This window comes from Stomoxys calcitrans, chromosome 3 (genome assembly GCF_963082655.1).
Source record: "Stomoxys calcitrans chromosome 3, idStoCalc2.1, whole genome shotgun sequence".
Classification (NCBI taxonomy): Eukaryota; Metazoa; Arthropoda; class Insecta; order Diptera; family Muscidae; genus Stomoxys; species Stomoxys calcitrans.
Window position 1 is genome coordinate 182,515,648 of NC_081554.1, and position 20,091 is coordinate 182,535,738.

At 40.7% G+C, this 20,091-nt stretch overlaps 3 protein-coding genes across 4 annotated transcripts; 2 read left to right on the forward strand and 1 right to left on the reverse strand.

Annotated features, from left to right (window-relative positions):
• Nucleotides 1-247: 247 nt before the first annotated feature.
• On the reverse strand, nt 248-1,679 carry LOC106085832 (protein roadkill-like). Its single transcript, XM_013250266.2, has 2 exons — nt 1,499-1,679; nt 248-1,372 (listed from the first exon to the last, which is right to left on the reverse strand). Exons 1-2 carry the CDS (start codon nt 1,631-1,633, stop codon nt 317-319), a joined length of 1,191 nt encoding a protein of 396 aa, XP_013105720.2. The 5' UTR covers nt 1,634-1,679; the 3' UTR covers nt 248-316.
• Nucleotides 1,680-6,760: 5,081 nt separating this feature from the next.
• Nucleotides 6,761-12,150, forward strand: LOC106085830 (E3 ubiquitin-protein ligase CHIP). 2 transcript variants are annotated; one of them, XM_013250263.2, is made up of 8 exons: nt 6,761-6,832; nt 6,943-7,008; nt 7,069-7,203; nt 7,894-8,092; nt 8,162-8,303; nt 11,354-11,459; nt 11,529-11,585; nt 11,655-12,150. In XM_013250263.2, exons 3-8 carry the CDS (start codon nt 7,081-7,083, stop codon nt 11,895-11,897), a joined length of 870 nt encoding a protein of 289 aa, XP_013105717.2. In that variant the 5' UTR covers nt 6,761-6,832; nt 6,943-7,008; nt 7,069-7,080; the 3' UTR covers nt 11,898-12,150. The 2 variants fall into 2 exon arrangements, with proteins under 2 accessions (XP_013105717.2, XP_013105718.2); XM_013250264.2 differs by lacking the exon at nt 6,761-6,832 and having other exon boundaries at nt 6,846-7,008; nt 11,655-11,917; nt 11,976-12,150.
• A 3,026-nt stretch (nt 12,151-15,176) lies between these two features.
• LOC106085828 (septin-interacting protein 1) lies at nt 15,177-19,333 on the forward strand. The gene is made up of 5 exons (XM_013250260.2): nt 15,177-15,369; nt 16,601-17,193; nt 17,252-17,433; nt 17,487-18,583; nt 18,642-19,333. The coding sequence occupies exons 1-5, from the start codon at nt 15,261-15,263 to the stop codon at nt 19,253-19,255; spliced, it is 2,595 nt and encodes an 864-aa protein (XP_013105714.2). The 5' UTR covers nt 15,177-15,260; the 3' UTR covers nt 19,256-19,333.
• Nucleotides 19,334-20,091: the final 758 nt, after the last annotated feature.

Genomic DNA, 20,091 nt, shown 5'->3' on the forward strand with positions numbered 1-20,091 from the left:
CAACTTAGGGGAGTGGTATTGAAAACAATTATGGATTTTTTAAGTATCACGGAATTTCTAACTTAAAATTACTTAGAGGTTACTTTATAGTTTTTAGAGCGCACAACAAGCCGATTACTGCCTTAGGTGTATGTCCATAGTGGCTTGGGGCGGATAATATCTGAACCCTCTTTTCAACCTAACCTAAGAAAAATTTTGCTCAGCAGAAAGCAGATCTAAGAAGAATTCTTGCTTCTGCTACCCAATATAGGTGGTCTTTAAAAAAAGAAGCATTTATTATAATATATAATTCTTATTGATTAATTTGGAAAACTTTTCATATACATCCATTATAATTTCTGATTTCTTCAACTAGGTGGGCTAGAGCATAATCGCTGATCACAATCTGCCAACTTGAAGTCTTCATAATTTGTATGATATTAGCTTTGATAAAATGGATCGTTTGTAGTTTTAACATTTGCGAATTGTGTCTATCGGCCAATATAAGCACAGATATTGCTGTATCAAGGTTCATATTACGATGTAAAACTGATTCACACATAATTTTGAGATTCTTTAGGGCATACTTATCGGCTGCAAATATAAGATCAAATGCCATTTCCTCAATGTTGGGGCATTTATTGGTATAGATATATGTAAGCAGTTCGCTAACAATATCATAATCCATATCATCAATGACCACACGATTTGAGGTGTTCTCCTGCAGTTGCTCATAATCGAACATGGCAGCAAAGACTTCACTGCGTAGACTGAGTATATTTTTATGGGCTTTCAATTCTTTGCCAGCGACTGCCAATATAACGTCACTGAATTTTCCAGACTGCAGAAGTTTGCCCATGTCCTCAAATAGTGGGCATTCTGTGAGGCTTGTCATATCATCATTTGACTGTAAATCCATTATGTCCATTACCATGGTAATATCGCACAGCACTTTAATTGTATCTTTCACAATCATTGGTCTGGAATTCTGATGCAGATCTTCAACTCCCATTGACTGTGTGAATATAAAGACATCCTTGGGTGAGGCTTTGCAAAATGTAGGGCCACCCATTGTAGCCAAAATAGGCTCGATTTCAGCATTGACAATGCCAGTTTTAAATTTGAATTTAACTGTACTATGATCACTGCATACCAATTGTAATTTTATTATTACAATTATACCAATTTTCGATATGGCCAATTTCCATTTGGTGTTACTCCATTCGGTTGAGTTGAAAACAGAGGATGTTGTTTCTCCCATGATAGAACTGAAATTTTGAATCTCCCAAGTGTAGGAGATATTAGTAACCTTAACTCGTTGGCAATACCAAAGGCTTCCGTTTCCGTTGTGGGGATTGGTTTTTAATTCTGGCGCTTGGTGCAAAGCGCATATCTTGGTAGAAGGTTCCATTGAGAGGTTTAAAAAAATATTAAAGTTAAATTATAAGTATGTACACAATTCAATAACCATTAAGAGCTGCCGACACACCAAGTCCCTTAGAAACATATCTCAACTTACTTGAAATAAAGGCAATTCCAAACATCGACAGGTAAAATGGTACACGGTTGTCCTTAATTTCTCAACTTTTAAGTATAATTGCAACTGTTCTTCACTGTTTATTTGTATATTAAGGCGATATTCATTTGGGCTCATCCAGGCAATCCATTTCCACGAATTCTAACCTATTCCAAAAATATGCCATTTTACCCTAATATAATTGCATATCATGGCATAATTACCAGGTAGGGTACCGTAAGCAGCTGAATAAAAATCTGTCAACGAGTTTTGGTTGTGTGTGTGTGCATTCTAGTTACGAACAATAACACACACAAACAACGAAAAATGATGCGGACTAGTTGCCCAAAAAGTAATTGCGGATTTTTCATATAGTTGGCGTTGACAAATTTTTTCACAGCTTGTGACTTTGTAATTGCATTCTTTCTTCTGTCAGTTATCAGCTGTCACTTTTAGCTTGCTTTAGAAAAAAAAGTGTAAAAAAAGTATATTTGATTAAAGTTCATTCTAAGTTTTATTAAAAATGCATTTACTTTCTTTTAAAAAATCCACAATTACTTTTTGGGCAACCCAATAGTAACATACTCAAAATCAGAGTTGCACTAATCACTAATTTTGACAGATAGTGCACTCAATATTTTGTTGTTGGGCAACTGCCACTTCCTGTATATAAATATATATCTTGATGCATATATGTACATGAGTATATCGAGGCAAAGAAAAAACATTGGACTAATGGCTTTGGAATAGGCACAACCTCCTGCATCTATGGAAGAAGTTATAAGCATATGGACAGAGCAATGGGGCTATTGAAACCCAATGTTTGCAAGAAAAGGATACCTCCTTAGCATTCTCTGACAAAGGTATATTTAGCAAAAGCCCGAATAAAGGGTAATAATGCAGCAGGAGCCGATAATTCGCCAGCCAACCCTCCCACAGCAGCCGGTTGTACTTACCGGATTTACCCGATGTGTCCTTCATAGGCAAGGGCTGCTCATTTTACCATACACTGCTAGAATCCCATAACAGGCGGTTGTACTCACCAGATTGACCTGATGGAATCCTTTATCGTCAAGGGCTGCCGCCTCAGCGTACGTGTTCGTCCTCTTTTATATCCACCACCGAAGGATGGGGTATATTCATTTTGTCATTCCGTTTGCAACACATCGAAATATCCATTTCCGACCCTATAAAGTATATATATTCTTGATCAGCGTAAAAATCTAAGACGATCTAGACATGTCCGTCCGCCTGTCTGCTGAAATCACACTACAGTCCTTAAAAATAGAGATATTAAGCTGAAATTTTGCACAGATTCTTTTTTGTCCATAAGCAGGTTAAGTTCGATGATGGGCTATATCGGACTATATCTTGATATAGTCCCTATATAGACCGATCGGCCGATTTAGGGTCTTAGGCCCATAATAGCCACAATTATTTTTATTATGAATTTGGGACAGCGAGTTGCGTTAGACTCTTCAACATCCTTCGTCAATTTGGCTCAGATCGGTCCAGATTTGGATATAGCTGCCATATAGGCCGATCCTCCGATTTAGGGTCTTGGGCCCATAAAAGCCACATTTATTATTCGATTTTTCTGAAATTTGGGACAGAGAGTTCAGTTAAGCCCCTCCACATATTTCTGCAATTTGGTATAGATCGATCAAGATTTGCATATAGCTGCCATATAGACCGATATCTCGACTCAAAGTCTTGGCCCCAAAAAAGTCACATTTATAATCCGATTTAACTGGATTTTGACACATTGACTTATGTTAGGCTTTTCGACATCCATGTTGTATATGGTTCAGATCGGTTTGTTTTTAGATATAGCTACAAAAAATACCAATATATGGTTATCCACAATTGAACAATGACTTGTACTTATTAGTATTTGGTCCAAATCGGATCATATTTCGATATAACTGCTATGGGACATAAGGTATGCAATTTTCACCGGATTTTGATGATGGGTGGTTTACATATATACCCGAGGTGATGGGCATCCGAAGTTCGACCCGGCCGAACTTAACGCCTTTTTACTTGTTCGTCATGGGAGAGGCATATCCCGGAGTGCCTTCTCCGCACGCTTCTGGTTCGTGCCGGGATTGAAAAGAACCCCGGACCCTGGTTCCCTTCGCTTTGCCAGAACCGCCTTCATCATCTGTCGCTGTCGATGAGATGTAACCGGTGCATAGAGTGGGTGCATTTCCGATTCTGCTTTGGCCTTATGTCACTATGGGAGTATAGTCACACTGAATATGTTGCAAGGTGCTGTGCGAACATAGACAGCAGTGGGTCATAGTCGTTGCCTTCTGCGCCCTCGTTGTGGTTGTTGTTGTTATAGCCACATTTTCATGTAGAGGGGGCGATCGTCGCCAAGCTCCTGTAGGTGAGTAAGGTTGTTCCGGTCGAAAGGACCGATTGCCGCGGGAACAGCGTAGCCATTGGTTATTTAAAGTCGCCAATAACTCGCCCCGTCATATCGAGCATCATAGGCACTCAGTATTTGTGCAAGAGCCGGTGCCCACACTCGATACCGACGATTGTACGCGACTGCCGTTGCAGCTACTCCGCATGGAGCATTCCACTATCCGCAGCTCGCAGCTAGGCTTTTCGTAACAGCAATGAATACTTCACGAATTGGAGCATTTTCCTGCCTATGTGGTGCTTACAGCTATCTCGTGCCGTCTTCGTCGTCGAACTATGTGATCGCCCCGACCTCTCCTGTGCGGCAATATACGCAACAGCAGCCTCTTAGCCCCAATATTGACAATATGCCGGGAAGTGTATCATTTTTGCAATTGAATTGCAACAGTCTCCGAGGCAAGATCGACGAGTTAGTGTATTTTAAATATATTGGTTGAAGCGATCCAGAAGACAAAGCTGAGCAATACCTGCAGCTTGCACAGTTGTCACGGATACAATGTGTTACGTAAAGATCGCTTAAGGAATGGAGGTGGGGGATTGGCCTTCGTGATACACCATTCCGTGCAGTACAGACCCATCTCGCCTGGCGCTAGTGACCCTACATGGAGTGCATGGGGATGGCAGTCAGGTCCGGAACTGCGAGATAGAACTATACAACGTGTACATACCGCCGGTTGGTGGTTCAGTCCCAGTTAATGGCCAGGCTTAAAAACCCGACATAAGTGAGCAACTATCGGGCCATAATCGTCTGGTTCTAGGAGACTTTAATAGGCATCACATTTCATGACATTCTCTGCTAGGTAACGACCAGTGGGGGATAGCTATGGTAATGCATATTGAAGGCTCCACGTTTTGCAGGGTGAATGAGGATGCCACCACTAGGATTAAGAGGAGGTGTAGCTGATCGCCAGACATTTCCATTGCATCTCCTGAATGACGTATACTGGCAAGCCGTCATTTCTTTGGGATCAGACCACCTCCCCATAATTTTCACTATCGACCGACCACCCGACTTCATAAACTCTGAGCGCCGGACGTTTCTCAATCAGAAGAGTTTATCAATCAGAAGGCCGATCGGGCTGGCTTCAGAGAGTACACCAATCGCCGCTTCAGTGAACTGACAACCGCCTCGAATGTATTAGTTGCCGGGACGAAATTCCGAGACATCATTAACGCAGCAGCCGCTCGCTTTATACCAACCGGTCGAATACCCCAAGTGCGGCCCAATTTTCCTGGTCGAATCCCATCACGCTCTCGCAAACGAGCGTGATGGAATTCGTTGTACGAACCCCACTAAACCCGGAATCAGCGAGCTGAATCTTGAAATAAAAGGGTAGTCAACGAACATGCGCGGAATTTGTAGCGGAAACACTTGGAGCTTTGTAACTTAGGCAACGATTTAGGCAAGCAGAGGTCTACTGGTAAGTCACTCTCGAACCCCGGTAGACGGGATGACAGGACCTCAGTCACTTTTGGCGACGTAACCGTGACTGATCCGAAGAGATGCGCCAGGTTGTTGAACCGTCTATTTATTGTGGATCCCGAGAGTGACAGGTCAAGGAGGAGAGCCATTCGTCGTATCCGGGGTCTCCGAGCCGATGGACAGCCATCACAATTTACTGTGGGCGAAGTAACGAATATCTTCCAAGGCGCTGGGCCCCGACGGAATCTGAAGAATCTGGATCTACCTGGAGTTAAGTACCTTGCTACTGTCCTCAACCTGTATTTGAACACTCTTGTATTACCCGATGTCTGGGAGATGGGCAGTGTGATCCCGCTACTGAAACCTGGTCTCCCGCTTGAGGCATTACCGGTAATACGTCATCAGTGCTTGGCTACTTAAACGAGTCGAAACTTTATATCGCCCAAAGATTTTTGACTCAGACCCGATTTCCCCAATAACCTCCGATGCATATCGGCGACAACCACTTCTGTCGCCACGTTGTCCGTTGGAGAGTTTCAGGGAAATGTGTATCAACGAGTAGTTATAGTGTTTCATCGCTAGAAATTTCCCATGCATTCTTTGGCTTCTGAATATATTCCACCGTAATATGTCTCGGGAATAGGATCTTTCTTAGTCTGGACGCCTCAGATGTATCCTTCACAGAGCTGCAGAATTCCACCCAGTATTTGTCCTGGGCCTTTCTCAGCTTGCCCTTCTATTTTCTTACTTCAGCCATCACGGCGAAACAATTAAAGGTGGTCTCATTTGTAAAACAATGACAAATCATCAAACATGTTGTCATCAAGCTAATCGACGTTTTGCCAACATACACAAAGAAATTCATGTGCGTGTGTGTATACGTGTGCGTACATGAACAGAGAATATGCAAGAAGATGACAACAAAGAGAATGCAAGCAAAAACCAGACCTCTTAATACCGTCAAACCCGGCCGGTTGTTAGCAGCTGTTCCGTGAGACCACCCTTTTAAATCCTCCTTATTTCTAGAGGAAATTTTGTCAAAATTTTATATATGTAGAAAATTTTATCAAAATTTTATTTTTATAGAAATTTTTCGAAGAAAATATCAAAAGTTTGCTATTTTAGAAAATTATGTAAATTGTATTTCCATAGAAAACGTTGTCAAAATTGTACTTCTATGAAAAATGTCGTCCAAATTTTATTTCTTTAGAATATGTCAAAATTGTATTTATTTCTATAGAAAATGTAATATTTTATTTCTTCAAAATGTTATCAAAAACATTTGTTGATTTCACGAACAGGGTTCACAATTGTTTTTTCAAAATAATTGCTTTTTTGCTAATGTAATGGCAGCCCTAAAATAAGACTTAAAATTCATTCATAGGAATTGAGAACTCGTCAGTCCGACTTGCGAAAGGTATCAATTCCCTGTGAATGATGAAAGGAAAAAACCAAAACAAACCAAGAAAAAGAAACCTGAAAAAGTTAATTACACAAACTTTATAATTAAATAAATATATTCAATATCTTAATATATTTGCTTTTTTGCTATATATTTCATTGACATCTTACGAACGCTTGTCAATCCGTTTAGGAGACAAAGTATTCTAAATTTCATTCCATATTTTATGAATATCGGAGGATTGTACCCTTAGATAAGGTAAAGTATTGTGTATATTCGCATGGGCAAAAAAGTTAATTTAAAATTTCTATTATGTAGATAGGTATCACAATGAGTAGCAAACATGTTTATTCAACCTGCAATCTAACCGATGTTCAACTTAAGGAACAAGGAAACTGCTTATTTTCAGCACGTAAATATGATGATGCGATCAATTGCTACACTAAATGCATTGTAAGATATCCCAGACATACATATGATACCAATGGAGAGATTTTAAGGACACGGCTTAGATTTGTGTTAAAAGGAATATTGTTTAGTGAACATTTTTTTTTTTAAATGTATAGCCTTCATTGGAGTCTTGTGAGATGGGAAGGCACAAGGTTTATTTTCATTTCAAAATAAGGAAAACTAATAATCGGCATCAAACAATTTATGATCTAATAGCCTGTCAGACAGATACCCAAAGATTCCGTATGAGCACTTCACTGGACAACAGCATGCTTCCAGCAATCCCATGGCAGTTGGCTGTACGTACCGGATTGACCCGATGGAGCACTTTATCGGCAAGGGCTGCCGCCTCAGTTTACTAACACTGCTACGACATGCTTCTAGCAAGGGGCCATTTCCCCACGAATGCCCCAAATAATTATACACTTGTTCGGTTCTAACCGGTCAAAAACCTGATATAGCTCCCAGATATACTTCTTGAGGTCTGTTTTTTTTTATCCATTGTTCTTTTTTTAGTTTCTGTCAAAGAACTCGACAATATACATTTGGCAGGGCCCAGTCGAACTTAACACGCATTTACTTGTTTTTTATAGAATCTTCAACATCTGAGCATATTGTGCCTTAAAGCTTCTCTACCGATTACCATTATAAGAAAATTTTACTAATCCTTGCTCACCCATAACTTATATGCAGATAAAAAATCCCAACAATGCAACTTATTTTACTAACCGTGCCCTATGCCACTTGAAATTAAAACGTTGGGAGCTGTCATGTCAAGACTGTAGACGGGCTTTGGACATTGATCCAAATATGCTAAAAGCCCATTTCTTTTTGGGTCAATGCTTAATGGAAATGGATCAGCATGATGAAGCTATTAAACATTTGCAAAGAGGTAAGTGAATATATAAAAAAAATTTTGAATTTTTTTTTGTAAAATCTTTGTTTTTTTTTCTTTTTGTAGCATTCGATTTATCCAAGGAACAGAAACAAAATTTTGGTGATGATATAACATCACAGCTGCGACTAGCGCGTAAGAAACGTTGGAATGTGTTGGAAGAGAAGCGAATATGTGAAGAAATCGAACTACAAGCATATTTGAACAGGTAATAAGAAAGCAACACCTCAACCTTGCACTGTGGGACCAATAAAGGGGTTTATATTAAAAAAAAACAACAACAAAAACACAGGAAGCAGCTCTAGGGCTGCTGATGTGAGGTTATCAAAATGATGCTGACAACATTTGGAGTCTTTTTTAACTATGTCTACGCCTACTTTTGCGGTGGGCGTTGAATTGACCTGCAAGTTGATTTCCCAAGCCCTTACAAGGCGCAATTATTATTCGATTTGGCTTAAATTTTGCATACTTACCTATGACTGCCAATATCCACGCCATATATAGTTAAAATCGGTCCTGATATAGCTCCCATATAAACCGATTTCCCGATTATACTTCTTGAACCTCTAGATAGCACAATTCTTAGCCGATTTATCTGCATTTTGCTCTACGATTTCTACTACCTCCAATATTTATGCAGAGTATGGTCTGAAACAACCCATAAATTTATATAGCTCAAAACATTCGTAGTTGCCGGCGAAAGCTGCCGCCTCAGTGTACAACACACTGCTACAACAACAACTTTACAAGGTAATTTTTAAATACAGAGTTGCCACCTAAGTCTATTATTTTGTTTTTGGGCTTTCCAAACTCATAGAAATAAAACGCCGTTTTCACTTTTTGCAGATTGCAAAGTTCGAAAAATCTAATTTTTGAAAGCAGTTGCATATTTTGGTACTTTTATCGATTATTCAACCATGAAATCTGGTTATTTGGGATTTAATAGCACGTTTACAATGAAATTTTTATGATATGGTTTTAATAAAATCTAAACCTTTCCGTTTACACTGCGTTTTAGGCGATTTAAGTTGTTGTTGTTGTAGCATTTTGTTGTGTTCTATCTTTCGTTAGCTTGATTCTTTTGAGTGAATCCGGATTAAGTTGTTGTTGTAGCCACATTTTCATGTGGAGGTGGCGATCCTCGTCAAGCTCCTGTGTGAACAAGCACGTTCCGGTCCCAAGGACCAATCTCCCCGGGAACAAGGTAGGCATTGGTTATTTAAAGGGCGCCAATAACTTGCCTTGACATATCGAACATCATAGGAACTCAGTATTTGTGCAAGAGCCGGTGCACCCCGGCTTCTAACTGAGACTAACCGCTCGATATCGCTGATTGTCCGCGACTGCAGCTACTCCGTATGCAGCATTCCACTATCCGCAATCTGTGCACGCCCCCGGTAACTCGAAGCTAAGCTTCTCCTGACAGCAAGGAACGCCACACAGATCGGACCTCAATGTTCCAGCCTGTGTGGTGTGCTTGCAGCTATCCCGTGCCAGGGCGAATTTGGTGGTCAATGTGAACGTTCCGCCGACGTTTTGTTTTGCAGGATTTAATTTTAGAGTACGTTTACATTTTTTTAAATGTTTTCCTGCAAAAAAGCGTCGGCGGAACGTTTGCGAACAAAAGGCGGAAATGTACTCTGCTTTTAAGCTGAATATTCAGTTTGACTTTTCGAGCGGAATGCTGTCAATCTCCATATAAAAAAGTCGACGACAACGTTGTCTAAAACTAGGCGGAAAACTAGTTGTTGTAGCAGTGTGTTATAAACTGAGGCGGCAGCCCTTGCCGATGAAGGACTCCATCGGGTCAATCCGGTACGTATAACCGGCTGCCATGGGATTGCGGAAAACTAGTACTCTGCTTATAGTGAGGAAAATGGCAAACAAAATATTATAGTGGCAACACGTGAAACTATTGTGGGCAACATCTTTGTTTGTTTTACTGGTTTCAATTCAAGGCGAATTTAAAAAGGTGATCTCACGCGAATAGCTGTTAACAGCGGGCCATCTTTGACGGTATTAAGATGTCAGATGTTTGTTTGCATTTTCTTTGTTGTTATCTGTCCGTCTATCCGGCTGTCCATCCGTCTGTTGTAATCACTCTACAGCCTTCAAAAATTGAGTCATTGAGTTGAAATTTGGCACAGATACGTCTTTTTGATGGACGCTAGTTAAGTTCTTGAACGGGCCAAATCGAACCATATTTGGCTTGTTGCTATATAGACCGATCTGACGATAAAGAGTCTAATGCCCATAAATGCTTTAATTTTTATACGATTTTGCTGAAATAAATTTTAAACAGTGAGTAGACATCTGACCCAACTATGGTTCAGGTTGGACTATATTTAGATGTAGCTGCCATATAGACCGATTATCCGATAAAGGGTCTAACGCCCATAAAAACTTTATTTTTCATCCGATTTTGCTGAAATTTGAAACAGTGAGTAGTTTAAGGCTTCCCGATAACTGACCCAAATATGGTTTAGATCGGACTATATTAAGATATAGCTACCATATAGACCGATTACCCGATAACTGACCCAAATATGGTTTAGATCGAACTATATTAAGATATAGCTTCCATATAGATCGATCTCCCGATAAAGGGTCTGAAGACCATAAAAGCATTATTTATTAGCCGATTTCGCTGAAATTTGCAACAGTGGGCTTATTTAATTCTCCCGACATCTGACCTAAATATGGATTAGATCGGTCCATATTTAGATATAAAGAGTTGCCATATAGACCGATTTCCCGATAAAGGGTCTGAAGATCATAAAATATTTGTTAGCCGATGTCGCTGAAATGTACAACAGTGGGCTGTTTTAATTCTTTCGACATCTGACCTAAATATGGTCCAGATTGGACTGTATTTAGACATAGCTGTCATATACACTGATCTCCCGATAAAGGGTCTGAAGGCCATAAAAGCTTTATTCATACCCGATTTCACTGAAATTTAAAACAGTGGGTTATTTTAAGCCTTCCGACATCTGACCTAAATATGGTTCAGTGGTCGGACTATTATTAGATATAGCTGCCATATAGACCGATCTGCCGATAAGGGGTCTGAAGCCAATAAAGTTTTGAGCTGTAGAAAACTGTTTTATTTGAGCTTATTTTGTGCCTTTACAAAGGCACGCAGCTACCAACGACACAATCCTTTTTCATTTTTTGATTGTCCACATAGGAAGTCATCCATGAATATTCCATGGTTCTTGTGCAGAAACTCGAATAACATGGTGTTTTGTATTTCAGGCTTATTAAAGAAGATATGGAAAATCGTTTGGCCAAACTTAAACTAGACGAAAGTGCCAATGAGGAACAAATTAAGGAAAAACATCAAGAAATCGAACAAGAGTGTGTAAGTAGATTCATTTCGTTTAATAATGAGACTTTTATTGCCATGCTGTTGTTTAAATACCCATTATAGGATGACCATGTTAAGGAACTCAACAATATATTTGCCAAAGTCGATGAGCGTAGAAGGGTATTTTTTTAATAAATAATTTCAATTTAAACTTCAACCTTCTGATTAAAGATTTTCCTAAATTTTCAGAAACGTGATGTTCCCGATTATTTGTGTGGCAAAATCAGTTTCGAAATTCTTACAGATCCTGTTATCACACCCTCTGGCATAACATACGAGCGCAAAGATATTGAAGAGCATTTGCATCGTGTGGGACATTTTGATCCAGTTACACGTGTCAAACTTACCCAAAACCAACTGATACCCAATTTCACTATGAAGGAAGTCGTTGATGCTTTTATATCTGAAAACGAATGGTCCTTGGACTATTGAGGAAGACATCGGCCTATTGAGTATTATTATTATTCTTATTATTATTGGTAATTACAATGTGTTTTTGTTTGACTTTAGGTATTAATGTGATTCACTTGGAACATTTTCAATATGCAAAATTGTACTGAATTTTAGCATATCCATTTTTATGTATGACCCCCTCCCCTTCTGTCCTACCCCCACTACTATTGTTGACTGGTTTTAAATAGATATACTTATCATTTAGAAATAAAGCAATTAAATATCTCACGCATGCATTGAGTTTTAAGGGCCAAGTCCCAGTTTTTCATTGGTGGTTATCCCCTAACTAAGGATAGAGACATTTTGGAGTAATTTAATTATCCATAGTTTTCTACCAAAAAATATTCATTTACAGGTGGTGGCAGTTGCCCAACAACAAAATAGTGCAACTCTGATTTTGGGTATGTTACTAGTTCGCGTAATTTTTCGTTGTTTGTGTGTGTTATGGTTCATAATTATAATACACACACACACAACCAAAACTCATTGACAGATAGTGTACTTGACGAGAAAAAATTGTACTCAGGTGTGTACGGTACACTACCAAGGCGGATTTAAAAGGTGGTCTCACGCGAACAGCTGTTAACAGCTGGTAAGGTTTGAAGGTATTAAGATGACAGGTGTTTGTTTGCATTCTCTTTTTTGTTATCTTCTTTCTCGCATATTCTCTGCTCTTGTATACACACACGCAAACAAATTTCTTTGTGATGTTGGCAAAACGTCGATCAGCTTGATGACAACATGACGGATTGCACCATATGATTTGTGGTTGTTGTACAAATGAGACCACCTTTAATTGTTTCGTCATGGTACACTACCTGGTAATTATGTCATGGTTTTCTTCAAGGCGTATTTTAAGAGAGTCTTAACACAATCAAAGAGTCAAGAATCAACGCCAAATTTTTTACAAACATTTAATATGACAACCCACAAATCGATTACGCCAGCGTCAGAGGCCAGAAGCATGAAGGTAGAGTTACATACCTCGCGCAGCACTTATGGGTTCATGTCAAAATAAAATTAAAATATGTAGGTTGTATTGTGTGAGTTACACAACAAATGCACGCACGCATTAGAAGGAATAAGTAAACCAACTTTCAACTTTGAACGCGGTTCAGGGCGCAGAACATATGATTTGTATGTGTTTACGATTCAAAAATTGTTTTGCAGTCCATAAATTCGAGACATTCTTTTATGATTTTAATACTTAATCACATTATTAACAATTTCCATTAATTTTGAAAATTCGTGTAAAGCAAAAGGAGCATGGTATGTAACTCCACCCAAATGACACGCGTTTGATTGCTTAAGCACGCATAAGCGGTGCGCGTGGTATGAAACTCCGGCTTGAGAGTCCCATATGAAATTATTGTATAACAACTTGACGCGGACTCTTTGATTGCGTTTAGACTCTTAAGGCCAAAACAGAGTGAGTCGAGCTTTGGTTTTGAGCGTCGAGTTGCAGAAATGCAACTCTGCATACAAATTCCACCAAAGCAACCAAGGCGAATTTCATAAGGTGGTCCCACGCGGACAACTGTTGGGTTAGGTTAGGTTAGATTGAAAAGAGGTTGCAGATATTAGTCCGCCCCATGCCACTATGGATTGACCCGATAGAACTCATCGGCAAGGGCTGCCACCTCAGTGTACGTGTTCGTCCTTTTTCGTCATGAGAGAGGCACATCCCGGAGTGCCTTCTCCGCAAGCTTTTGGTCCGTGCCGGAATTGAAAAGAGCCCCGGATCCTGGTTCTGCCATCATCGGTCGGTGTTGGTGAGGTGTAACCGGTGCATGGAGTGGGTACATTTCCGATCTTGCTCTGGCCTTACTTCACTACGGAAGTATAGTCATACTGGACATGTCTCAAGGTGATGTGCCAACGAAGCCAGCAGTGGGTCACAAGCGTCGTCCTCGTCGCCTTCTGCATCCTCGTCGTCGGACTAGGACGCAGAAGGCATCACCGACTTCTCCCGTACGGCAATATACGCAACGGCGGCATCCAAGCCAAAATATTAGCAGGCTAGTGCCGGGAAATGTATCATTTGTGCAACTAAACTGCAACGGTTTCCGCGGCAAGATCGATGAGATTGTGGATTTTATGAGTCGGAAAGGTATATTGGTCGCAGGGATCCAGGAGACAAAGCTGACCAACATCTGCAGCTTGCACAGTTGCCACGGATACAATGTGCTACGTAAGGATCGCTCAAGGAATGGAACGGCCTTATACATTCTCCCCACATGCCACAGCAATTTGCGATTAAGTCAAAAGTAGAAACAAGGTCCTCAAGTCACATGCTGGCAGCACTTGGGGTGCAGACAAAGAAACCTTGTGGACCATGTATAAAGCAATTGATCGGTCTGTGGTAATTTATGCAGCGCCAGTGTGGTCTCGCCAACTTTGTTACACGCAGTGGAATAATATTTAGATATGCCAGAATGCCGCCTTTCGAACTGCGACGTGCAGTCTCCTCAGTTCTCATGTGGACCACCTTCATCATGAGACAAAGATCCTACCAGTGCGAAGACATAACTACATGCTGTCTAAGCAATACCTTTTGGGCTGTTATCGCAGACATCATCCAAATCATTATCTTGTGGATAGATATCCACATGATCTAGAGCGTGAGGTTCAGTGCTACAAGAGAGAACCTCTAGATCAAGCGGCATATCAAGCAGGTCTAGACAACATTCGTGTAGAGACGGCACCCCCGGCATACCAATGTAGTTCTGGCTCAAACACGTCCCGGCAGATGCAGCCGCCTCAACTCCTACAGAGCAAGGATTGATGCCGACGTGCAAGATGTATGTCCCGATTGTAACCAGGGACCGCACGATACACGTCACCTGTTTAACTGCCCTGCCCAGGTGGACGCACCCCATCTTAGTCGCAGAGTTCCTGGGTCTTGACACTCAACAGAATCAAGCAGACCAAAGATAGGACACCACAAACTGCTACAACAACAACAAAAGCAACACGTAAACACTTTTCAACTGAAAACACTATATAAATGTGGCAGCACTGAATAACGCTCATTTTCAAGCGTCAAAGTTGAACATTTTTTAACTTTACCGCGTTGCCTTTGTGGAATTTGTGTGCAAAGTTGCGTTTTTGCAACGCCACAGTTAAAAACAAAGCTCAACGCGCTCATTCTGTTTTGGCTTTTAGGGCTTGGCTAATATTTGAGCAAATTAACAAAACATTGATCTGGCATCTCCATGTGACACAGTTGCAAAGGCATTGCTTGAACAGCTGTTTTAGCCAATCGTTTTGTTTACCGGTCTAGGACACATACATTTCTAAGTGATAAAATAGTTAAAATTATTTAGTTTTGTTAAGTAAATTATGGCGGAAGAAGAATATGAACGTTTTGAGATAACTGATTATGATCTGGAAAATGAATTTAATCCCAATCGGTTTAGAAAAAAGCAGAGCAAGCAGCAGACAATTTATGGTAGGTGCAAAGTTACGGACATGGTAAAGCTTGGAAGCTAATTGGAAGAGAGTGATGAATAAAATTGTCTCTTGAATTGAATCCGTGTCTAAAACTTGAAGAAGGTTACACAAACTAGCTAAAAGGTTACAAAGTCACTTTTCTTGCCTTGGCCTGTAGGGGAAGTGGTTAAGGAATAAAAGCTATGCCTCTATTGAAATCAAGGCAAGGGCATTAAACAACAATCCCATGGCAGCCGGTTTTATGTAATGGACTGTCCTGATAAAGTTCTATCTTGTACCAGAAACTCTTGGGCAATGGGTGGGGTTAGAGATCTAAAATGATGCATTGGTTGATACATCTGGCGGCCAGTGAAAGAATACATGAGGCATGTGAGGAATCGCAGCAGCGTTACTCATGCTGTAAGGTCCTTGGAAGTTTTGTTGGAAGTCGAGCCCATCGATCTGTATGTTATAACTTCAACTGTTTAGACTAAACCTATGGCTACTTTGTAAGACCCTTCTTAATGGGACCCTTCGAAGATCTTACGCACCGACTTTTACTTGGCGAAGGTCATAGTTGATAGTAGTTTTGGCACACTGGTGCCTAATTTCGATGAGTGGCAGAAAGGACAGACTTTTATCAGATCTACAAATGGATCCAAAATAAAGGATCATACAGCCTGCGCTGTCTACCATCCCGAATTCAACATCCAATTCTTTTTCGTTCACTGATACGAGTTTTGAATCGAAGGTATTTATACGGTATAGAAATGGTTGTTGTGGCAGTGTGTTGTGTTGTGTTGGCGGCAGCTCTTGTCGATGAAGGACTACATCGCGTCAATCCAGTACTTACAACCGGCTGCCACTGGATTGCCTTGGACAGAAACGGTTGTTGTTGTAGCCACATTTTCATGTGGAGGTGGCGATCCTCGTCAAGCTCTTGTACATAAGCAAGCTGGTTCAGGACCAAGGTAAAATACAAGGAAAAATGGTTTCAACGCTGAACTGACGCAGATTAACGTGAGCAGACTCTTAAGCTATGGGATGAAAGCTTTAAGCGAAATGTTGACTTCCTACTGAACTTAACTTCTAAAGCATCATAATAGGAATCATTGATGGAGACAAGTTAAGTTGTCAATATTTGTCCAAATTTTTTGTCAAAATTTTTGTAAATTTTTTTAAATTTTTTTTAAAATTTTTTTTTATAAGTTTTGTAAAAATTTTTTTTAATTTTTTTTTTATTTCTATAGGCATTTGGGCCGACGACAGCGATAAAGAAGATGATGACGAATCCTCTGGTCGTCGCAAAGGTCGCCGACGCGGTCTTGGTGGTGCTTCTAGCAGCCGTAGCAAAGATTACACTGCCCCTGTTAGCTTTGTGGCTGGTGGCATACAACAGGCTGGCAAGAAACAGAAAGGCAAAAGAGAAGATGACAATGAAGACGATGCAGAAAATCCCATAACCGATGAGGAAGATGAATTGGATACCCATCCAGGATTTGGGGCTGGCCAAAGACCTACCATAATGGATATCGATTCGCCACACAGCAGTGAAGATAGTGAGGAGGAAGAGGAAAGAAAAATGCCTCCCCCCTCAGGGCAACAGGGTCAAAGACCATCAACCTTTAAACAGCAGACAGGACATCTTAAGGTGGGGGCCTGGGAACAGCACACACGTGGTATAGGAGCCAAGCTGTTGCTGCAGATGGGTTACAAACCTGGCATGGGTTTGGGTAAGGATTTGCAGGGTATCTCACAACCGGTAGAGGCGCATGTACGCAAGGGTCGTGGGGCAATTGGGGCCTATGGGCCAGAGACAGCGGCTAGTGTGGGTGGAAAGGGGGTAAGTAGCCTGAAAGCATGTGTTTTGGTTGTATTTTCATTTTAGTCTTATTTTACAGCATGCTCCCCAAATCGATGAGGATGTGCGTGAGGCCAAAGAATTTAAGGAGAAATTAAACAAATGGAAAAAGGAGGGAGATGGCCGCCAGGAGAAAAATTCCAAGAGATATTATTACAAATCAGTGGAAGAAGTTTTGGAAAAGGGCAAGAAATCCAATTTTATCATAAGCGATAAAATGAGGTTAGTAAAAAGAGAAGGATTGTGGGAATTGGTTATTGATCTTCTTTTTTTAGCAAAAAACTAGGCAACGTTCCTGTAATTGATATGACCGGTCCCGAAAAGCGTGTACTTAGCGGCTATCATGCCATTGGTCAGTCTAAGGCTATCGAGGAAGATCTTTACGATTCCATACAGGAGGAGGCTCAACCCAAAAAGTCCACCACAACATTTGCCCTGCCCGAACTGATGCACAATCTTTCGCTGATAGTCAATATGTGTGAACAGGATATCATAGCTTTGGATACTACTCAAAATAATGCCACCGAACGTCAGGCAGCTTTGGAACAGGAAAAGAAGCAACTGGAGGAAATTGTTAGTTTGGAAAAGAACCACATTGAAACATTGGACTATGTGCTGAAGCTAGTGGATGAATTGACTGCCACTAATGAGGAACTAAATCTGCCAAGAGCTGAAGAAATTTTTCTAGAACTACAGCAAAACTATGCCTCGGAATATAAACAATTTGGCCTGGATGATTTGGCTGCTGGCATCATAGCACCTTTGATCAAAAACTTTTTGTCAGATTGGAAACCCTTGGAGAATCCCACACAACATGTGGATCTTATAAAGAAATGGCGCACAATTTTGGATGTGCACGATAACGAAGGCAATGAGAAACGCTCGAATATCTTTGACCCTTACTCCTCACTCATTTGGGCTGGTGTGGTGCCCAGTTTTCGTTCTTGCTCCGAGTTTTGGGATCCCAAGCATCATCAGTCAATGGCTGCCTTGCTGGACTGTTGGGCACCTTTGTTTCCCTCATGGATATTGGATTCTGTCTTAGAGCAATTGGTATTGCCTCGCCTAAATACAGGCGTGCGTCAATGGGATCCCTTGACCGACACTGTACCCATTCATATATGGATTTTACCTTGGAATACCATATTGGGCCATAAAATGGAGGAGTTTATATTTCCCACCATACGGGAAAAGTTGGGCAACGCTTTGAAAGCCTGGCTGCCTCAAGATCGTTCAGCTAGGGCCATGCTAACCCCATGGAAGGGGGCATTTGATGAGACTCAAATGCAATTGTTCTTGATGACGCACATTATACCCAAATTGCAAATGGTGCTGAATGAGTTTATTTTGAATCCTTTGCAACAGGATTTGGGTGAGTAGAAACTACTTGTGGCCTTCTCAAAAAAATTAATTTTCTTTTTTCCTTTTAGAACCCTGGAATCAGGTATGGGAATGGCATGAACTTATACCGCCCATGCAAATGGCCCAACTTCTTGATAAATTCTTCTTTCCCAAATGGATGCAAGTTTTGGTTATGTGGCTTAATCAATCTCCTGATTATGTGGAAATTTCTCGTTGGTATACCGGTTGGAAAAGCATGCTATCCGAGGAGTTATTACGTGAACCTTGCATCAAGGAACATCTGCGTCGTGCTTTAGAAATTATGCATCGCGCCACCGATCAAGTAGCCTCTATGCCCGCAGCTGGCAACAATATGAGTGCACCAAATTTGACAACTGCCACCAGTACACCGCCTCCACCACAACCACCTCCGCCTCCCACAATCCTACTGGATCTACCGGCTGCAGCTCCCGTGCAATTGGAATTCAAGGAATTGGTCTCACGCAAATGTGCCGAGAGGGGCATATTGTTTGCCCCAATGCCTGGTAGACGTGAATTGGGCAAACAGATCTATCGTGTGGGCAAATTGTTTTGCTATATCGATCGCAATGTTTGTATGATTACGGATAGTTCGTTTAAGAATTGGATACCCACCCCATTACAGCCCATGTTGGAAAGAGCCATAACGGGAATATTAAATTAAGAATAAAGTGAATAACAAGATGCAATTATGGAAAATGATGAATGCAAAAACAAAAATAAATGTAAGTTAAAAATTTTAGCATTTGGTTTATCAGGCAGATTAAACAATTAAGTTGCTCTTTCCCAACAGGAACAGAGGTAAGGATTGGGTTTCTAGGGAAAGGGCTTAACAGCCACCCTTTTCCAAGGCAAAGGGCATAAAATCCACAACTTTTCCAAGGAAAAGGGCATAAAAGTATAAAAACTAACCTATCCCCAAGGAACGAGCAAAGAAACTACTATTTCCCAAAGGAAAGGGCATAAAAACTTAATTTTCTCAAAGAAAAGGGCCCAAAAGCTACCCTTTCCCTTGGAAATGATCCTAAAACCTATCCTTTCCCAAGAGAAAGGGAATAAGAACTAGCATTTCCCTTGGAAAAGGGCATAAAAACTACCCTTTTCCTTGGGAAAGGGCATAAAAACTTCCCTTCCTTAAAGGAAATGGCATAAAAATACATTTTCCATTGCGACAGGGCAAAAAACTACCATTGCCATTAGAAAAGGGCATAAAAACTACCGTTTTTATGGCCTTTACCTTGCGAAAGGTTAGCTTTTATGTCCTTTGGCTTGGCAGAGATTAGTTTTTATTCCCTCTTCCAAGGAAAAGGGAATAAAACTACCCTTTCCTTTTTCCAAGGAAAGGGTAGTTTTATGCCCTTTAACAAGGGAAATTATAGTTTTTATGCCCTTTCCGAAGGATTAGGTTAGGTTTTTATGACCTTTCCCAAGGGAAAGGGTAGTTTTTAAACCCTTTCCCAAGGGAAAGGGTAGTTTTTAAACCCTTTCCCAAGGGAAAGG